The 21,812-nt window shown below is 37.8% G+C and overlaps 1 protein-coding gene across 1 annotated transcript in view; it reads left to right on the forward strand.

Moving 5' to 3' along the window:
- The window catches only part of sacm1la (SAC1 like phosphatidylinositide phosphatase a), a 43,249-nt gene that overhangs the window by 15,915 nt on the left and 5,522 nt on the right, over positions 1-21,812 (forward strand). Inside the window, exons 5-19 of the mRNA XM_037535428.1 lie at positions 3,692-3,841; positions 7,895-7,954; positions 9,221-9,254; positions 10,415-10,516; positions 10,633-10,718; positions 12,186-12,272; positions 13,591-13,659; positions 13,771-13,850; positions 14,633-14,731; positions 15,922-16,060; positions 17,438-17,507; positions 18,362-18,434; positions 19,665-19,758; positions 19,854-19,949; positions 20,427-20,484. Of these exons, the coding sequence (XP_037391325.1) occupies positions 3,692-3,841; positions 7,895-7,954; positions 9,221-9,254; positions 10,415-10,516; positions 10,633-10,718; positions 12,186-12,272; positions 13,591-13,659; positions 13,771-13,850; positions 14,633-14,731; positions 15,922-16,060; positions 17,438-17,507; positions 18,362-18,434; positions 19,665-19,758; positions 19,854-19,949; positions 20,427-20,484 (1,297 nt within the window). The remainder of the gene's footprint in view (positions 1-3,691; positions 3,842-7,894; positions 7,955-9,220; positions 9,255-10,414; positions 10,517-10,632; positions 10,719-12,185; positions 12,273-13,590; positions 13,660-13,770; positions 13,851-14,632; positions 14,732-15,921; positions 16,061-17,437; positions 17,508-18,361; positions 18,435-19,664; positions 19,759-19,853; positions 19,950-20,426; positions 20,485-21,812) is intronic.

The following is a 21,812-nucleotide window of genomic DNA, read 5'->3' on the forward strand; positions in this document are numbered from 1 at the left end:
GAACAAACTGTCTTATAATATATTGTTTATAACATTTTAAATCTGGATTGTTAAAGTTACTGTAGAATATAAAATGACAAAAATGATTCATATGAGAAGTGATTCCAAACTTTTGCTCCATTCAAATGAACGAGCAACATACTCGCAAATCCTTTCACTGTGATGATGTGAACGCTGCTTCGCATTGTCTTTGAGTGTATGAGCCTTGTCGGTCAGCAGATTAATTGTCCGAGTGTTACGACTGAGTGTTTCACAGTCATAATATCTAAACTCTGAAGGGTTTTCTGCTTTCCACTTTACGTCTGTTTTGCTTAGCAGCTTTGGTTTTATATGTGTGCATTGCTGGAGGAAGACGAGGCATCCTCATACAGCAGTAGCACACTTTTATTGGAGCCCATGACAACCATATCTCATTACAGTCAAGCAGACGTGGTGCATTATTTATCAAAGCTAAGGCTTTAATTGAAATGCCATCTATGGCTGCAGTGAGTTGAGTGAAAGGGTGTTTCTCCCACAGGAGCTGAAGAGTGGGGCCTGGCTCCAGGCAGACCGACAAAGCCAAAGGGTTCAATGTAAGGGCATGAAAAAGAAGTGTTAATTATTACTGTGTGAAGCTTTACTAATCAGCAGGGTGTGTATTCTGACCTCATAACAATGTGATTTGATTACGATTGTTTCAGAAATGTTTTAGTGCATGAATCATTGATTTGGTTTGAATCCATCTGATTGAAATGAATCAGAATTATTTTAAAAAGATACATTGTCTGCGTAAATGTGGCTGGAGAAACTAAACAGTAGAGAAATGTAGATAATAATACTTTTTTTTCATAATGTATTTTTATATAAGTGAAAATAGTGATTGGGGTGCCTTAGTGGAGCAATGGCTGGGAGACCAAGAACATAACAGCATAATCCTCTCTCTTTTTGGTGGGCAGGGTGATCCCCCTCCGAGCCCCCCCACATCAATCACTCAGCACAGTGTTTACAGAATTAGAAGTTAACATATTCCTCTGGGCATTTTGATCTTCAATAACCTCATGTGACTCAGATAGTAAGAACTTGTGATAGTTTGGGGATCCACCTACTGGGTGGTCATGTGGATGGAACTAGATTCATTTCCCCCCCTGAGCAAAACTCACCACCCTATACCCATAAGAGTCCTTGGGCAAGACTCCGAATGCTGAATTAGCCTAGCTCTGTAACACACTTAGCAACAATCTGTTGCTCTGTATAAGGCAGGGGTCGGTAGCCCAAATGTTAAAAAGAGCCATTTTGTCCTTTCAACAAAAATCGATCCGCCTTGAGAGCCACAACATTTTATGTCCATTTTATTGAAGTAGCATTTTACCATCTATGCTGCAAATATGTATCATTATGTTATAATGCCTGAAAAAATATACTATAAATGAAAACACTGCGCTGCTTTAAGCTTTAGCTCCACTATAACTGCTTTTCTCGCATCTCCGGCAGGAAACGTTTCCGTGAAAGTAGAATAATTTCTTGTTACATCTCTCATTGTTCGACTTTTTACGGTCAGCTTCTCATTCTAAATTGTTCAACTGCTGCACAATTTAACAAATTTTTAACAAGAAGCTGGCAAATGAGAAACGGACTTCAGCTTTGCGACTTAGTATTCGACAGTTTCTTGTTGCAGATTAAACATATCAGGAAACCAGCTTGAGTTATTTATAAATACAAATAAGTCAGTTCGTCTCCAGATTATCAATATTTGTCTTAAATCTCTCTTTGATGTTTCGTTAGCTACTAGCTAGGTGAGTTTTTTTCTGTGTTGCTATGGTGACCGGCAGTCTGAGCCCCAATCCCTTAGGGTTAAAGGGTGAATTAGCAGTTCTACATTAACTCCAGGGTTTAAGACCATTTATTGTTAAACTGCGTTGAACGATCAGCAGAGCCTTATTTTACTGTAAAGGACGATTATTTATTTTTACCTACAAATATTGTACCGCTGTGGAGCTGCAACAGGGCAGGAAAATGTATACCTTTTCTAATAAGTAGCCAGAGACGCTCCAATGATATTTACATTTACAATATTTAGCAGACTCTTATCCAGAGCGACTTACAAGAAGTGCTTTGTCTGTCTAGATATTGTGATGTGACATTCATTTTACTAATGATTAAATAAACTATGTGCACTTTCTAACTTTTGCACAGTACTACTAAACAGGTAGTTTGAAATATTGGTCAAATATAAACATCTGTCCTATGCTGATAATTCTTATTGTATCTGTCGATACAAATATGATTCCAATATTGCATCCGTGCACCCTAATTGTGGTATTTCAAGGGTAGATAAATTTCATGCATCTCCCCACTCTGTGTACTGAACTGATAAACATTAACAAAACGCTGCTGCTTGCATTATGAATTGCGTGGCTGCTGCAACATGTTAGCAAGAGATGGGCCACAGCTGTTGTTGAGTGGAGCAAATAGCGTTGAGTGCTGTGTGCGTGCTGTGAGTGGCTGCCCTGTCAGGTCTGTACAGCCGCTCTCATCTCTCAGAGCTAACTAGCTTAGCGTTTAGATCCTCTTACCTCAGACAGAGGAGAGGTCCCCAGGGCCTGCTGGTATTGGTTGGAGGGATTAGCTGTCAGGCTGCTAAATGCATGCGCTGGTTCCTCTTTGTCCAGAGTGAATTTTAGATATTTTAGAGCAGGATTAACATGAAAGTGTTTTATGATGATTTTTTTTTTTGGATGTACAAAGGCCTTACCTCAACATGGCCTTTTGTCTTGTGTTGCCTCTACATACACACATCTGCTATGTACCTAGTGTGTTGTGCATGAATTTGTATTGTATGCTGTATGGGAGCACCTTATGTTAATGCTTTGTTTTACTGTTCATTTATTAGTGTAGTAATGAAAAAAAAATATTACTGTAAGGTGGCATTGAGACTTGACCATTTCAGACTCTATTCTGCTGGGCAGCATGAAAAAGCACTAAACATGATCCACAGCTGGTCAGTCAAGATCAATAATGCCCTCTCTCTCTAGTCCCCGACTGAGAAAAGGCTAGTTTTGGCTGTTTTTCCAGCACCCAGAGCTGCACAAAACTGCACAAAGATTAACAACATCCGAAAGTGAGAAAAGTAGTTTTCTATCATGTTGTGCTTTATTGATCCTACAAGGGAAATTGGTCATTTTGCTGCCTAACAATGCCCAGTCTGGGAGCAGCACAGCGTCGTCAACATGGCAGCATTGCCAGCGGCAGTGGGGGACTTAGGTGCCTTGCCCAAGCACATAACCAGGTTTACCCAGTCAGTCCTGGGATTTGGACCTGCAAACATCTGGTTAATAGCTCACCTTTCCTACCACTAGGCTACTAGCCACCTCATTTGATGATGTGGAAGTCTTTTTAAGCCCCTGAAATTCACTATAAAGCATATAATAATCTCAGTTGCTGATTTGGGGTCTTAGCAAGCTTTTAAAGTGGGATCCATTATTCCCAACGTTACGTGGTTACTAGTATTTGTATATGTTATATTGTTTTCCTCTAAAAATAAAACACAGAGTAGTCCTTTAATATGTTTAGTTACTGCAAATCAACAATTAAAACATACTAAATTGTATACAGTATTTTAGCTAGGTGACCTACAGCGTTTGATGGTCATTGTACGTACTTTTATTACAGTTATCCTAGTATTTATAACTTCGCTATTATTTATTTTACACAGATGCAGGACAACAAGACATTCCTGTCGATGATCAACAGTGTTCTGAACACGGACGGCTTCTACTTCTGCACCGACTATGACCTGACGCACACCCAGCAGCGGCTCGCCAACACCAGCCCTGACTTCCAGGAGATGAGCCTGCTCGAGAGGGTGAGAGGCAGATGGGAAGGGGGCCAGGGTGGGGGACGGGGCAGAGAGAGTATATATGAATGTTAGAGAAGAATAAATATTATAATCAGAATTCAGCATTTTTTTTGTAAATCAAGTACATCTGCTCATATAAGGCAATTTGTTCTGAGAGGTGCTCACACTTGACGTTGTCCAAATGGAAGATTTAGGGCTGTTTCACTCTGTAGGTAACGTGATGTAATACACCACAACACATTTGATAGGGAATCACAGGTTGGCTGAGTGAATCTACAGCTTAGGTGAGCTCAAAATAGCCCAATCTTAGCAAAGTCTTTGCATTTTTTGTTGGCGCCCTTGATCTTGAGTCTACCCAGGATGTACATATACGAGGATGCCAGAAGACGTCTTTTGAGGCCTTTTTTTCATTGAAAGAAACTGAGGGCTTAGCCCTACTAACCTATTTGCACCAGTCACCTCTGCGCAGGACACCAACATGTGGATGAGCTCATTAGTTTGTTTCTCATTTATATTAAAGGACTGTTACAGGAGACGTGGTAACGAATCCTTCGGTTCAGAGAAACTAAACTGTACACTTCTCATCTTACAAACACACGTTCACTTCCTCTCTAACCTGTTCATACGTTTTAACGGGGAACTCCAGCAATTTTTAAAAATTTATTTACAGTGGCGGTGATAGAAACCAGGAATTGTGACGTCTACGGCATAAATAGAACCATTTCTCACTCACACACACACACACACACACACCCTCCCCACCGCCCAAGTTATTTTGGACTGTTTCTTTTGGTCTGTTCATTATGAAATTAACACGCTATGTAAAGAGAAACGAGCATTTTCAATTTACTTGAAAAAGTGAAAAACAACAAAAATTGAGATAGAGGTTTTGTTTCGACAGCAGCAATTTTAATATACATGTGAGCGCGTGCGTCTGCGTGTGTCTAACAAATATAAGGAGAAAACAGCTTTTTATCTCCTTTTTGTTTTTTTTTTTTTTTTCACATAAATAGAAGAAAAAAACAAACAATTTAATGATGAATGGAAATGATCCAGAAATACTTTGAGAAAAAATATTGTTGAATATTGTTTTACTTCTCTTGAAGTGATAGTACTGCGCGCACACACACACACACACACACACAAATGATATATAATATGTAATTTATGTCCAATATAATTTTAGTAATATCACACAATGTAAAATGCATCTGGCAGTTTCAAGTAGTGTAAAAATAAATAAAAACTGAAAGCAGTGGAATTTTCATGTAACAGGACCCTTTATCATGATGTGTTCCGACGCTGCCTGCTGTGTTCTGCTGGGTCTAAGAATAAGAAGGGTGATGATTATCATGCGAGGAATCTTGCACCCTGCATTAAAACCTCAAACACATTTTCTAACACGGTCTCTTCGTCTTTTTATCTTCCTTCCCCTAACCCTTCCTTTGTCTCTCGTTATCTCTCAATCTTTAGCCCTCGCTCAGTTTCTTGGTCTTTTTCTTTCTGTGTCTGTGTGTTGTGCAGTGTTAAGATATCAAAACTCCTCTCCAGTTCTGCTCTGGAGCTTTTATTTCTTCTCTCTCAGTTCTTTTCTGCACTATAACAGTGTTGAAATTTGTCTGCCGTGTCAGTTGGTTGGCGGTTATCAGGTGGTGGATATGACCTGATAACCTTTAACACGTCTCTACCAACATTTTTTTTCTCTCGCCTTTAATTCCCCAATTTCTATTTCTGTTTATCTGTCTAGCTGTTACTCATCTCCAGCTCTTGTTCTTTTTGTTGCACATTCTCTGTCACTCCATCTCCCTGTTGTTTTTCTTTCTCTTTACCCATGTGAACTCCCTCAGTGTGCTTGGGTTGGTTCGGTTGAGCTGTTAACATCATAAGCTTTTAATTCCTTTGTAGTGAGAAAAGCATTTAATAAGGCAAAAAGCCCCAAGACGTTTGTGGTAAAACCGCTGTAACTCACAGCCTCAAGTGGCTGGTTGCTTTTATAAAACAGTGACGGAATGCAATACGTTAGATTACAGTAATGGTAAATAAATAGTTTTTACTAGATTACTAATCATATTTTACCACAGTTAGTTCTGACCACATGATTGGAGGTGGTTCTGTTATTTGTGTTGTTTTTTTTCCCCGATAACCATGTCATACCACTGAGCACCGGTTGCCAAGTAACTCGCTTTACGTTGCAGATAATCATTACTAGGTTTCTACTTTAACAACGAGGTTACGTTAGATAACATCTGCAAGATATTTGATCTGCAGAGCATTTGGTCAAGTTCTGAAGAAGAGACGAGATGACAGGAGTACATCAGATTTCTAGAGAAGAACCTTCAGAAAAGGCCTAATGAGTTCTGAGAACTAAAAAAAAAAGAAATCATGCGTATAATTTTTCTATTAACTATATTTCAATTTTTTAGTGTGTATTTAAGTATTTATTGTTACAATACTATTCTTGTGTCATTGTTAAATTTTGGGTAGAAGCAAAAAAGCTACTTTTTTTTTTTTTTTTTTTTTTTTATAAATTGGCCTCTCGCAAATTTTTTCCTCAGCGTTATCTAGGTTGTCTAGCTGAAGAGAAGGCCTACTGCATGAGATCACCCACCAGCATGATTAGAAAGTGGCAGAGGAATCAACCACTCACGTTTTTGATAACATCATTCTCAGCCTTCTAGAAGCCCTAAATACGTCACTAACTGTACCAGCGGCAGCAAAAGGCCTCTCTACGGAAAGAGTGCATGTATAGCTAATACAGTGTAAAATATATGCTAACAGATCTGTCACAATCTTCAGATAAAACGTGGGATGTCTTAGCAGCTTTAAATGTCTGCGTTTAATCTGTAGCTTGGCGCAACAAAGTATATTAGAATCCCATAGGGATGCTAGTATTTTTGTAGAAGTGGGCTGTTTTCTCATGTTTTGACATTTATGGCCTGGTTCCAATGGGCTAGAGGTCTCAGTTCATCACTGAATGAGGCGTATCTTACTTGAATGTCTGTTACAAGCAGATATAAGCTTCACATGTCCGTCTTTTAAGCCCCAAACGTCCGTGTACAGCTGCTATCGCACTCCTATTAACTTGGTTCTAACGTTGCATATTATCCCCTAGGGTACCGTCTGGGAATTAGCATTATTGCGCTGGTGTAAATCAAATAAATACAGGCTTCAGTAATAAACATTGCCAAGTAATGACGTTCACAATTTGACCGGTCTGACTCTGTGTAAACAAAACTCTATTACAATAAGCCTCAGTATCCCCACTGTTAGAAAGGACTGAAGCCTGTGAGAAGGTGGAGCTTGAACGCCGTGGGCTTGAAAAAATTACAAACAAATTTAGGGTGCGTTTCACTGTGTAATACATAGCAACAGACTTGTTGGCACAGGTTGGCTGAGTGATTCTACAGCTTGGGTGAGCTAAAATCCAAAATAACCAGCTTCTCGTCTTTTATTAACTGCATGTAAAACAATATGGATGTCAAAAATGAAACCTTATTTTAATGCTTTTTTTTTTTTTCTTTGAAAGAGGGTGAGCATTTAGGCCCACTAGCTCATTTATACGTGACCCCTTATTCTATCCATAACACACAAGTGTGCTGCTTTTTTGGGGAAGGAATAGCCAGTATTAAAGCACAGTTTACACAATCTTCAGGGCTACTTTGCTTTTCTCTCTATTTTGCAGCACTGCTTGTATAAGAGCAATAGAACACTCACGACTGTGGGTCATTACATATAACATGATGCGATGATTGAATGAACTTGCCTTAATCTCATTGTCTGAGACCAAATGACAGTCGTAATGTTATTTGCGATAACACACCACCTTATATGTTCTAAAAGAACGGTTCTACTGAACACTATTCACTAACGTTGGTGACGTGGTTTATAATAACTTTGTGTGTTAGTATAGAATTGAGCTGATGTGTACAGCGATATGTGCGTAGATGGTATTTTACAATGGCTTGTTGTTGAGTGTAAACCAGTCAGATTTTTAGAACCAGTGTTAAATTTTTACAGTTGGTGATGATGTCCTCACTGTTTGGTTTCTTCTCCTTACAGGCAGATCAGAGGTTTGTGTGGAATGGATATCTTTTGAGGGATTTCTTTGCACAACCAGAGGTGAGCAGATTTGTGCTTTACTATAGAATATGTAATACATTGAGTTCAAGCGCCGTGAATACAGATTCACTACATGGCCAAAAGTATGTGGACACTTGACCATGAGCATCGTTGTAGAGTTACCTGCATAACGAGTATAACGGCCTCTACTCTTCTGGGAAGCTTTCCACAAGATTGTGGAGTGTGTTTTTGGGAATATATGCCCATTTAGTCATAGGAGTTTTTGTGAGGTCCGGCATTGATGTTGGATGAGAAGTTCCAATTCATTCCAAAGATGTTTAGTGAGGTTGAGGTCTGGCCGCTGTGTTTACTCCATGCCAAATTCATCAAACCACATCTTTATGGAGCTTGCTTTGTGCACAGGGACACAGTCGTGCTGGAACAGAAAAGGTTCTTCCCCAAACTGTTCCGACAATGTTGGAGGCATATCATTGTCTAAAATGTTTGCTTTAGCATTAATACTAGCCTTCACTGGAACTAAGTGGGCCAGACCCTGAAAAATAGCTCCAGACAATTATCCCTCCTCCACCAAGCTTTACTCTTGGCACTATGCGTTCGGGTAGGTAGCGTTCTCCTGGCATCTGCAAAACCCAGATTTATCCATCAGACTGCTGGATATTGAAGTGTGATTCATCACTCCAGAAAACATGATTCTACTGCTCCAGTGTCTTGTGCACTCCACGCCACTTGCACCATACCGGCTGACACTTGACATTGTGCATAGTGATCTTAGGCTTGTATCCAGTGTCTTGGCCATGGAAACTTATTTCATGAAGCCCCTGACGCTGATGTGCTTCCAGAGACTTTTGCTTCTGGAACGGGGTAGTGGGTGATGTGTTAAAAGAGAGGTGATTTTATGAAGCTGTGCACTTTAGAATTTGGCATTCCACTCTGTGAGTTTGTGTGGTCTACCGCTTTGTGGCTGAGCTGTTGTTCCCCTAGATGCTTCCATTTCACAATAAGAGCACTTACAGTTGTTCGGGACAGATGTAGAAGGGCAGAAATTTCACAGACTGGCTTGTGGCGAAGGTGGCTTCCCATGATACTGCAACGTTTAGTCAGCTCTTTGTACAACCCATTCTACTGCCAGTGTTTGTCTGTGGAGATTGCATGGCTATGTGCTTGATTTTGTGTACCTGTTAGCAATGGGTGTGTCCAGCACACCTGAATTCAGTAATTAGGAGGGGTGTCCACAAACATTTGGTCATATAGTGTACATTATAACTTTTATGTTTTCTCTCTTTTTTTTTTTTTTTTTGTTTTTAGCTTCAGAAGTTTGCTTTTCCTGTAGTCCATGGCTGTATCCTTTGAGTCTGCTGTGTAGGTTCATTTGCCGGGTTTGAGGACACTTGATAATCTTCAGTGATATGAATATACATTAGGGGGCAGCACTGAGCTATAAAATGTGTTTCTCAGTGTCCGTTATCAATACTGAGAATTGTGTGGTCGATCAGAATGGGTGATATGCCAAATGGATATGATTATCATGACAAAATTACCTCAGTGTGAGCTGTGGGTATGTTTCCTATTGAGGATTTCTTTTCTAAAAAATACTCACCCACTAACTGCGTATTTCAGTAAAGAGATTTAGCCAGACATGTTTATATGAACATGTTTATATATGTTTATATATTAAGTTATGTTATTATATTAATTATAATAACAAAATCATGTAAAGTATATCCAGACCTTTACTGTGTGAACATATAAAAAAAAAAATCTGAGAGACAAAATTGACCTGGAAGGTGGCTAAATGTGGAAAAGTGATTGTCTCTCAAAATAAAGAATTAAAAAAAAAAAAAAAAAAAATCTGAAAGAACAAACGAAAATAAAAAAGTAAAATGTCAGCAGAAACCAAAACCACAAAAAAAATTTGGGTAGATTCCCAGTGCTGCAATATTTACACTATTTAATAATATGACTTTCTGTTGTGTGTGTGTGTGTGTGTGTGTGTGTGTGTGTGTGTGTGTGTGTATATATATATATATATATGTGTGTGTATATGTGTATATATATAATATGTGTGTATGTGTATATATATAATATGTGTGTATGTCCTTTATTTTTAATGTAGACAGTCATATGATTGTGACTTGGACTTGCAAATTTCCATTACAATAATTAAATTTTTTTTTTTGCTCTAGTTGAGAACTCACAATCATATGGGTCAACAAGACTCTGTGTAACTAAATGAACTTTAATTATAAATCTCTTACCTGATGTCTAATCTAATAACTTTGTATAACCCTCATACAATAGTAATTTATACTTTTTTGATGTGCACTTTGAAATGTGGTGCTGTTTTGATTCATTCTATCTGTTCCAGCTTATCAATCCACAGAAAATATAATGATGCATATAGTGATGTTTGTATTTTTATCCCTGGTTGTGCTGTAGGTTATGTATAAGGTGTAACTTGTAAGTGAATGGGTGGGGATTAGCCTTAACCGTGATGGACAGTTATTGCGATGAAGCCTTGCTGCATCAATGGGAAGATTTTTGAGTGGATCCTCATCTCCAGGAGAAGCTGTTTCAGAGCTGGGGTACGATACTATGTCCGAGGTAAGCTCATGCCTCTTGAGTGTCTTCCACGCAGATATGCACACAGTCTTATGTGTATAGTTATGGTTTGAAGAACATCTTCGTTTCATGATCTTTTTTCACCTTTTTATTCCAAGGAATTGACTCAGAAGGACATGCTGCTAACTTTGTCGAAACAGAGCAGATAGTTCAGTATAACAACTCCAGAGCCGCCTTCGTGCAGGTTGGTAGAACTAAGTGTGAATCCATGTACTAAACTTCTGAAACATCTAGAATGGGGTTTACATGAATCCAGAAGGATGGAAATGCTTCTGGAGCTGTTTTAAATGTATGTGTAGTGGAGTCCCTGCCACATTACTGTACCCCTAAATAAGAGGGCTTTTTCAAAGGCGACATTTCACAGTTCTGGATGGAAGAACCGCTTATGAGAGTAACACTTTACTGCAGGTTAGTGTTTATAAGACTGCATAACACCTGCATAAGCATGTCATGATAAATGACATTAGCCTATGTAATAGTTTATGAAGTCTACACATGTCTAGATGTCACGCTGCAAAAAAATATCTTAACAAGAGAAATCTACTTAAATCTAGTCTAAATAGCTAATATTTGTTATCTAATAAAATATATGATATTGTAATAATAACATTGTACGTATGTTATAATTATATAAGATTTTGCTTCTTGTTTAAAGTAATTTTATTAGGTAAAATTATCTCACAGGTAAGTTTGCTTGTTTCAAGCATATTTCTTTAAATAAGCAAAGAAATAAGTTGCTCATTATGCATAAAGACATGAGTTAAACAATCATATTATAAGCTGACCATAGTATCAACATGAGGAATATTAGATATATCAACTAAATTTAATTCATATTAATAATATACAGGGGATTAATAGGGAGTTTGTTCCCTCTTTGCTGCAGTAACAGCCTCTACTCTTTTGGGAAGGCTTTCCTCTAGATGTTGAACATTTGCTGTGAGGATTTGATTGGATTCAGCCACAAGAGCATTAGTGAGGTCAGCTACTGATGTTCGATGACATGGAGAATATAGTTTTACTTGTCCACAGCCCAATGGTAGGAGGCTTTATACCCTTCAGGCTAACACACATGGTGACCTTAGGCTTGTGCATCTGCTCCCTGTTCTATTATTGGTCAGTGCCTTGTCTGTGGAGATTATACAAGCTGTGTATACAGTTGAACACCTGAGTCAGCAATAAGTGCACTTTTATAGCTGTACTGACTATGAGAAGGGCTGTCTGGATACTTTTGTACATATAGCTTAGGTGTTATGTCAGTTTGGCTCCAGTGTTGGCGAACCTTCCTGACATATCACGCCTTTTGGAGTAAGTATTTACACACGCTTATGTAGGTCTGTGTCAGTTGTCATGACGGCCTTATAAAGGTGTCATGTAGCTTTATGTACACTGCCCTGCAGTGAAGTATTAACTGTTATAAGCAGCCAAATAAACATCTGCAACCCATACTTTATTTGTACTGCCTTTAAGTTTTATGTATTATTATATATTCTGAAGGCTTATTAATGCTCCTCTGAGATTTAAAAACATTTTGTTATTACAGTTTGGACAAAATTGACTTAAATTTACAGTCAGGTTTTAACGCTGTGTTTTGTCTTCAGGAAGCTGTAATTAGACTCCCTCTGACTCTTCTCTCCATCTCTTCTAACAGACTCGAGGCTCCATGCCGTTCTTCTGGTCTCAGAGACCCAACCTGAAGTACAAGCCAAAGCCACAGATCAGCGGCACCACCAATCATGTGAGCCTTTGATTCTGCGAACAGTGTTTGATAATATTACATTTTGTCATCCTCTACAAATGATTTAAAAGGTGCGCCAGGGGCACATGGATTGAGATTTGAGGAAGAAGCATTGTCACAATGTCTTTGTACAAACATCAGAAACAACCCTTCAGTGATTTCATTTCCAGTAAAAACAATTATTAAATTTATTCATAAAAGTGTTATATTTTCGAGGAGCAAGACAAAGCAGACTTATATTTAACAGAAAGATACAGGGCCACCTCAAGAACTAGATATAATATCACATTTTTTCACTATTTGGGGCACCCCTTTACCTTTATTGCATTACCTCCGTTCAGGAGACTCACTCTGTCTTTCAAAGAAATCTGCAGGGATGTTTTTCCACACCTCCAAAGTTCAGTCTTAGAAGTTGATTTTGCACAATCCAAATAATCAAACACATTCAGTGATGTAGAGGTCTGGACTCTGGGGTGGTCAGTCCGTTGTTCTGAGAGCACCAGCAGCTTCTTTGCCTGTCTCCTTTTCTCAGTGAGGCTTCTTGACAGCTACACATCCATTCAGACCCATAGCGCTGTCTTAGAGTTGTCTTCTCACAGTGGAAGGATGGAACAGAAACACCTTTTTTCAGATCTGGGGCAAATTTGGGGCTTTAAAGTGCTTTTTATCTGAAGTTTTGGTGGTGTGCCAGTCTCTTGCATGGTCAGAGACCCATTTTCTCTGTTTCTATTTTTTAAAATTCAGTTCTGCAAAAAAATTCCCACTTGTTTTCCCTTGATTTTCACTTTCCTTATGCAAGTTATGTCTAATGTTCTCAAATATTCCCTAAAAAATGTAATTAATAACTTGTATTTAATGGCTGTTTGGCCTGGAAATAAATGAAGGGTGGTCTCTGACTTTTTCACAGTGCTGTAGATCCTGTGATACACGGACAGAACAGAACTAAGGCTGTCTGTACAAAATCTGTCTGGATAGCTCATTAGACTAAAAGCAGCCGTTGCATGTTCACCTACAAGACTTTTGTGTGTCTCAGCGTTTTATCATCCTCCACACGTTTTTTTTAAGTTATGGTTGTTATCAAGACAAAAAAGTCCATAAAAATGTAGACTTATTTTGCAGCTTAATGTCGTATCTGTCCTTTGACCAGAAAATGGTCTTTTATTTCGTCTTCAGCAGGAGGCAGGAGTTTTGAAAAGTGTGAGTCTTTTTGTCAGAGTAACAGCACCATCTGCTGGTGAAAACTCAAACAGACCTTATTTATAAGACCTGCATGTTTTTATACAAAGCACATTGTAACATGTATGTTTATCTCTCATAGCTGGATGGATTTCAGAGGCATTTTGACTCCCAGGTCCTCATTTATGGGAAGCAAGTGATTCTGAATTTGGTAAAAAATAAAATACATTAAAGTACATTGTGAACATCAAAAACAGTTGTTTATATATTGAATGTTGCAGAAGCCCAGAGAGAGTTTTTTGTTTTGATTTGTGCGTTTTAGGTCAATCAGAAGGGCTCAGAGTTGCCCCTTGAGCAGGCATTTGCCAAATTGGTGAATACCATGGAAAATGGGATGATCAAGTAAGTATCCTCACTTGTTATTTACAATGCTCATTATCCTTTTTGTTTGTTTATTTGTTTGTTTTAATTTAGTGAATGTAGCAGCTTCATATCTGTAATATACAACCCTGTTTCCAGAAAAGTTGGGATGCTGTGCAAAATGTAAATACAAACAAAATGCAGTGATGTGCAAATCATTTAAAACCTATATGTGATTGAAAGTAGTATGAAGACGACAACATCTCATGTTGAAACTGAGATATTTAACAATATATGCCATTTTGAATTTGATGCCAGCAACACATTTCAGAAAAGTTGGGACGGGGCAACAAGGAAAACTATGTAATGCTGAAAGAGAAACACTTGATGAGGCATCTCACAGTTATTTAGGTTAAATGGCAGCAGGTCAGTAATATTTATTAAGTGAAAAAGGCTAACACATCCTCTACACAAACACAAATCTGAATTATTTTTTTTTAATACGCAGTTTCCATTTTTTTAGGTTATTGGCGGGAGGGATAAAATATGTGCTTTTTACTTTTGCAGAGGTCACATTTTTATGTTATTTTTTTCCTCGCTATGTTAAATTGAGCAAATAAACAGTAAATATGCACTAAAATGTGCAAAAGTGTGTACCCTGTGCAAATATGTGATCATTTCACTTATTTTTTTCCAAAATCAACAAACATGTCATTTGACCTGAACTTTTTACATGCAGCTGTGGTTACAAACATCTAGCGTTCATGTACTTGTTGCATTTTGCTACATATGAGTGCAAATTGACTGACCGTTCTTCATTCAAGGTACATAGCATTTGACTTCCATAAGGAGTGCAGTAAGATGAGATGGCATCGCCTGCAGATTTTGGTGGATGCTGTGGCAGAGATGCAGGATGAGTTCGGGTAGGTCTGTAGCGCTGTTGCCCAAAGGTAATGGGACGTTATGTAATGATGATATGAATATATTATTTTGGTTGATACATCAAGATACAAGCTGCTAATCAAACCAGCCAGAAAGCTGACAGCCAGCTCAGTTGTAGCATTTTATTGTAATAAATGTAGTAGTGATGATACATTTTTATGTTATCACTGTGGAAACATATTAAACTTTGACTTGATTTGTGCAGTTTAATACAATAGAATTTCAAGGGTTTCATCAACTTTTCTGTGTAATTCAGTGACTTCAGTTGACAGACTCATATCTTTACAGTGGTGGTGATGGGAACCAGAGGTCACCATGTCTACAACACAAATATAGCCATTTTATTAATTATAAAAACCATCAGTGTAACTGCATGCTTAAAAATGATTGTTCTTCAAGGGTTCTTTACTAAATAAATGGTTCTATATAGAACACTCGAAGAACCCTTTGCATAATTAAAGGGTTCTTTGCCTCATGAAAGGGTTCTTCATGATGGTGAAAGTGCTGTATGGTTCTAAATAAAATCTTTTTTGAAAAAGGTTCCTTATACGTAGCACAAATGGTTTTCTGTTGTTATGATGTGAAGCTTGTAACAATACATGAACCCTTTTCAACAAAGTCCTATCTAGAACCATATACAGCACATTCCCCATCAATTTGAAGAACGCTTTCATGATGCAGTATCCTTTAATTATGCAAATGGTTCATTGAATGTTTAAGGTTCTATGTAGAACTCTTTTCTTTGCTATAGAACTCTTGAAGAACCATCATTTTTAAGTGTGTAAGTTTTAAGTGAGTTTTTCTATGTAACATTAAAACATGTTTTTAGGCCAAAATTTTCCCAGAACTATCACAGAACGACGTCTCTGACATCAGACAGTGTATTCATAACTATTTCATATAATAGCTTTCTGTTAAATAGCTTTTAGAGGCATTAAATCCTTGTAGAGGCATTTCAGATGACATTAAACTCTTCAGACATCTGGTTCCTATCACCACCACTGTGAACGATTCTGCAAATATTTCTCAGCAATGGAGAATTTCATATCAAACTGCTCTGAAAGACTTTGTTTACATCTTACGAAGCGTATTTCAGTTAAAAAAAAAAATATGTGGAATTCCCCTTTAAAATCAGCTAATTACACATTTTGTAACACGTTTATATCTGAAGGTACTTCATGCTGAACTCGGACGGCAGGGTGATGTCCGAGCAGTCTGGAACGTTCCGCAGTAACTGCATGGACTGCCTGGACCGCACCAATGTCATTCAGAGCCTTTTAGCCAGACGCTCTCTGCAGAGCCAGCTCCAGGTAAGAGCTGGTGGCCTTCTGATGCCATACAGGTCACTAAAACATGGTGTTAAATAATGTCAAATACACTGTATGACGGTTGTTCATATCTATAGATAACAATATGTTCTACAGTGTCAGAAACCTCATAAGCAAGTTTAATTGAGATTACCCCAACAACTCGGTGTGGTTTGATGGAGTTAGTCTGCTGCTAACTGATGGGATATAAGCTTTCATGACTTGTTAACTGCATTTGACTCATAGCCCCAGTGCAAAATTAAAGAAGAAAACTTCAGACACCAAATATGTATTTGCTCACAATTGGTGTTAAGATGGAAGTTGGGTAAATATAGTTTTATGTCAAACTACTATGGGTACAGCTTTACAGTAACACTACAGTCATGTGCTGTAAGTTTGGGCACCCCAGTCAAATGATATACAATGCAGACAACACATTTCTGTACATTTTGTAATGCACAGTTACACCAGCAGAGGGCAATTGCAGCAAGGTCCCATAAATTCAGGGAACTCCAATTCCCAGGACGCTGTGGTAAACAGCAGCCCTTTGTCACACCTCTGTACAGGGGTGACCGGTACGGTACTTTGCCCAGGTTGGTATTACTCAAAAAGAAAAGAAAAGAAACGGCTCCAAGCCATACAAAAGGTGTTTGCTCCACTAAGAACAAACAGGTGAGACATAAAATCTGCCTTCCTCTCATAATCACAGAGGAAGTAATCAGAAAAAAAAAATCTTTTATTTCACTTTCACTTTCTATTTCAGCCTTTGTTTAAGCACACAGTCTTCAGCGTCCCCTTTGTTTGCCTTTTTCGCACCTTTTTTATTTCTCTTTCGTTGAGGTGTTTTTCCCGTTCTCGCCTGTGCTAGCTCTTCGTACTGCCAATCAGTACATCGGCAGTTCGAGCCTGGCTCTCGGTCACCTCAACGCCAACGTGCATAATTACCAAATTCACAGTCCATCACCTTAATAAATTCATTGAAGACCCTTTCTCACGGGATTGCCCTTCTACACTTGGGTCCGCCTCCCTGCCCTCCCATAATACCGACAGGTTTAGTTCTGGCTAATGGAGAAAACAAAGTAAGATATGTAACCAGAGAGATCTGTGGTCTTTCTGGTTACCAGTGTAGATGAGTGTGGGCTTGTTATTTGACAGTCGACAGGTAGCTGTTGCCCTTTTTAGTTTAGGACCATTTGTAAACCCCTTACATGGGTAGTTGTGGTGCTCTGCCACTTGAACAATGTAGCTTGTTGTTAAAGTCTTCAGGTTAGCTGTGATTAATGTGTGTGAGTAGTTGCAAGTACATGTTTTAACCAAACACATGTCCTGTCCCCCCATAGCCCTGTTAGCTAATCATGTTTGTGTTGTGTTTCCTTTTAGAGAATGGGTGTCCTCCACGTTGGCCAGAAGATTGAGGAGCAGGCTGATTTTGAGAAGATTTACAAAAATGGTGCTCACGTCTTCATAACCGTCTTACTGTACTGTAAATGCATAATTTAGTTAGATACAGTACAGTGGCGTCTCTGATTGGTCCATTTTTTAGAAAAGCAAAAATTAGGAGAGCCTGAAAATTAATATATTATGTTAATATTTTCATTTTCAGTTTATTACAGCTTTGAACATTATTAAAGTTTAATATTTTATGATAACGCGCTATCTGCAAGCTAATAGATGCTTATGAGTAGATGGTTTTTCCTCCATGCTCTCGAATTTTCAGACAAAAGACAAAGCAGTTATATTTTATTTGAACCCTGCTGCATAACTTGGTTGCAAGCATCAAAAGCTGCCATAAGTTGACGTTAAGATGGCATTGTTATAATATGTCCATTAATATAGCATAATCACATTACTATTACCATTAATTGTCATGATGGTTTTTGTGGCATCAAGCATTATGACGGTTGTCTCGGTAATGGTAAAATGACTCTGTTATATTACTGAACAAAAATCTTGTATGACAACTTTGACATCTGCCATGAGCTGTTTATGGCAAGATTATGTAAATGTTATGTAGCAGAGTTCAAGTGATTAAGTAATACTTTCTCAGTAGGGAGAAGGGTTTAAATTTTAATTATACTTCATGCAATATAATGAATATTAAAATGAGTGCTTTGTTTGCTCCAGTCTGTTGAGCATTATACGGCATGTGGTTGTATTGAATCGAGAGACTCATATTAAACAATACAATACATTATGTTGTTACAGTCCTACTGTTTGCCATATTCTGTACTATCAGATGAGCTTGATCAGTGCAGTAGACCACTGTCTCTACCTTTTAATAAATTTTCTCCCTCTGTCTCTTAGCCTGGGCTGACAATGCCAACGCATGTGCTAAACAGTACGCAGGCACAGGAGCCCTAAAGACTGACTTTACCAGGTAATCAGCACTTGTATTTGTTAGCTATGAGTGTGGTCATTCAGATATACAGAGATCATGCATCTTCAGTTTGTGATAAAATATATATATTTTTATTGTATTATTGTGATGTTATTATTGTTGTTGTTGTTGTTGTTAATATTATATAAATACATTTGAGATGTATATTTATTTGTGTATATTTATGCCAGAATGTATTACTTCAATGATGTCTGTAAATAATGGTATTTATCAGACTCGCTTCGGTGGTTGGATCACATGCCAGGTACTAAGGGTTTTTACTGAACTGGGAAAATCTCCTTTTAGTTACAGAAACAATGAGCTGGAACTTAATACAGGAAAGACTAACGCTCAGCTTGTCACTTGGCGTCACAAGGCGTCACTTGGTCATTTTAAACTTCTACTCTCTAACCATCTCCACTCTGCCTGACACTGTTTTACCTGAGTTTTTACCATTTCTATCTTATTTTCATTACTTTATTATTTATTTGTTAGTTTATCCATTATTATTCACCTTCTTATTTTAATTATTATCTTATTATTATGTTTTATTTTAATAATATATTATTATTTTGATTTGATGTTATTAACCTTTACATTTTAGCTATGTATTAATTACTGTTTTAAAATTCGACTTTTTTTTTTTTTTAGTTCCCACAAATCATGATTTACGTTATATACCTATTCAACGCACTGGAGTTTAGCCTCACCCATTCATATCAAAATGTCATTTCAACCTGGACTGCTTTTTTTTTTTCTTTTTTTTTTTTTTTTAAATGCCAAAATATTTTTATATAAATCAATCTTCCTTTATTTATTCCTGCAGAACACCGAGGGTGCCCCTCATTTACAATGTTGCCGAGTTAATACAGAGCAAGGGATTGATAATGTGTAAGAACATATAAAATAATAAAAGTAAATTTAATAAATAAAGGCTCAGATCAGGCAAGTATAAAAAAGTGAAACATTAAGAATAAAAATACAAAAATATAGTAAAAAAAGTAATAAAACTAATTAATACAGTGCAGCTCAACAGAACAGAGATCAACACCTACACAGTAGTAAAGACACCCTGTTTAATTTTAAGTTCATGTAAAAACTGAAATGCTTTAAGTACATGAAACCACACAAATGTTAGGAATAGATTGGGGGGAAAAAATAATAAATACATGATTTATGCTTATGAAGTGTGAGAGCTTCGTCTCCTAACGCTCACTGTTCTTCTCTCAGGACTGGAAAGAGGACTCAGTGGGGTTTGGTAATGGACGGCTGGAACTCCATGATTCGCTACTACAAGAACAACTTCTCTGATGGCTTCAGACAAGTAAGTTTGAATTCATTTGTTCATTTAGTGCTCTGCTTTAGAACCAGCTCTCCGAGTCCTGTAAATCAGAACGGGTATGTTTTTGTCTGTCCTAGGACTCCATTGACCTGTTCCTCGGTAATTACACTGTGGATGAAAGTGTGGAAGGCTTGACACCTCTTCGAGTGCAGAAAGATTGGAAATTCCTCACGGTCAGCTTGTGTTGTTCTCTGATCCAAATTTCACTACTATACAATTGCCTTTACTTTACAGAGCTTAGTCCTACACATTTTTGGTTCATCAAGGCACAAACAGTGTAATTGTACCCTCAGAGGTACAGCAGTGGTTTTAAGGTCCAATTATTAAAGTATTTTCTGAAAAGTGCTTATTTGGACCTTTTCATAAACTAATGTTTTAAAACAGAACAATAAAATAAAAAACCTGGTCAATACAACTTTGAAAATATGTCAATGGATTATGGTACAGTTATGTTCCCTGACTAAAGGTACTAAGATGCACCCTTGAGGGGACCACCCCAGTGACAATAGGGGCACTGGCCCATTGACAGTTTCGTACCTTTATTTCTGAGAGTGTAGTTAATTGTAATAGTTAAGTGTAAGTTAATTGTTGGATGGATATGTTCGTCAGACGGTGATGACTGATATGGTTTGTTTTTGCTGTTCTTCTAGCTTCCCATCGTTATGTTGGTGGCCTTCTCAATGTGCATCATCTGCCTTCTTTTGGCTGGTAAGAAGAATAGTCCATCATTCCTTCACCTTGAACTGCTGCTAGGACCTGTGTTTAAACGGCTGATGGTACAGAAAACTATTCAGTCCTAGACGTTGTACACCTCCCTCACACTATACTGAGACCCTTTCCTGTTCATACAAACAGGTAACATTCTTATTCTTTTAGATAACCTCTGATCTCGCTTCTAACATTGGTCATTACTGGTTCATCTGAATGCCTCTGTCTGATGTCGAGGCTTACTTCATTGCTTTATTCATAATCCTCATTTGGATACTTTCAGATGACAAGCAGCAAAACTGTTGGGGCAGACGTGGGCTGGAGGTTAGGGAACTGGCCCTGTGACCGGAAGGTTGCTGGTTCGATCCCCAGCGCTGACAGTCCATGACTGAGGTGTCCTTGAGCAAGACACCTAACCCCCAATTGCTCCCCAGGCGCTGTGGATAGGGCTGCCCACCGTTCCGGGCAAGTGTGCTCACTGCCCCCTAGTGTGTGTGTATATTCAGTAGTGTGTATGTGGTGTTTCGCTTCACGGATGGGTTAAATGCGGAGGTGGAATTTCCCCGTTTGTGGGATCCAAAAAGTATCACTTGGCTTATGCAGGCGTTTGTGTTCATTGTTTTCCTCCTTCACCCTGGTGTCTCTTGACATCAGGCTGACCACTTGGATTTGCTGCTGTTCTGCTCTGTTTTGCTGAATTGCCATAAAGGTGGTATATATGGTAAACCAAGACAGTGCTAGAGCTGGGTGATATGGTAAAAATGTAATATTACAATACTTCAAGAACTTTCCACAGTTTTTCATGATATACCACAATTGCTGATATCTGATAAGTTAAAGACAGACAAAAAAAAACTGAATTGCTGCCAAAAAAAAAAACTATCAAAAACATCGAATGCAATGATTTGTATTCAACATTTTACACCCTGTGATGCCAATTAAATACCAATTAAATAGCACTAATTATGCTCTCTGTAATGAAATATGCAGATGGTCAGCTTTTTTTTATATATATACGACTGCCATTCAAAGTGCCTTACAAATGAGCTGTTTAAAAAAAAAAGTAAATGAGAATAGAAATGAAAAACATGATTAAAACAATAGATTTAAAAGAGAACATCATGAAATTTAAAACAAAATTAGAAAATAAATTAGGATAGTCAAGAAAAATCTAATTAAGAATGAAAAGTTAGATTAGAATTAAAATGTCTGTGATATACTCAAAGAAGCATATTGTGACGCATTGTGTTGTAATTTATCATGATAATGCTAAATATCATCATATTGCCCAAACCAGATTATTGTTTTCAACTTGAATACGTTTTCCA

This window comes from Pygocentrus nattereri, chromosome 27 (genome assembly GCF_015220715.1).
Source record: "Pygocentrus nattereri isolate fPygNat1 chromosome 27, fPygNat1.pri, whole genome shotgun sequence".
NCBI lineage: Eukaryota > Metazoa > Chordata > Actinopteri > Characiformes > Serrasalmidae > Pygocentrus > Pygocentrus nattereri.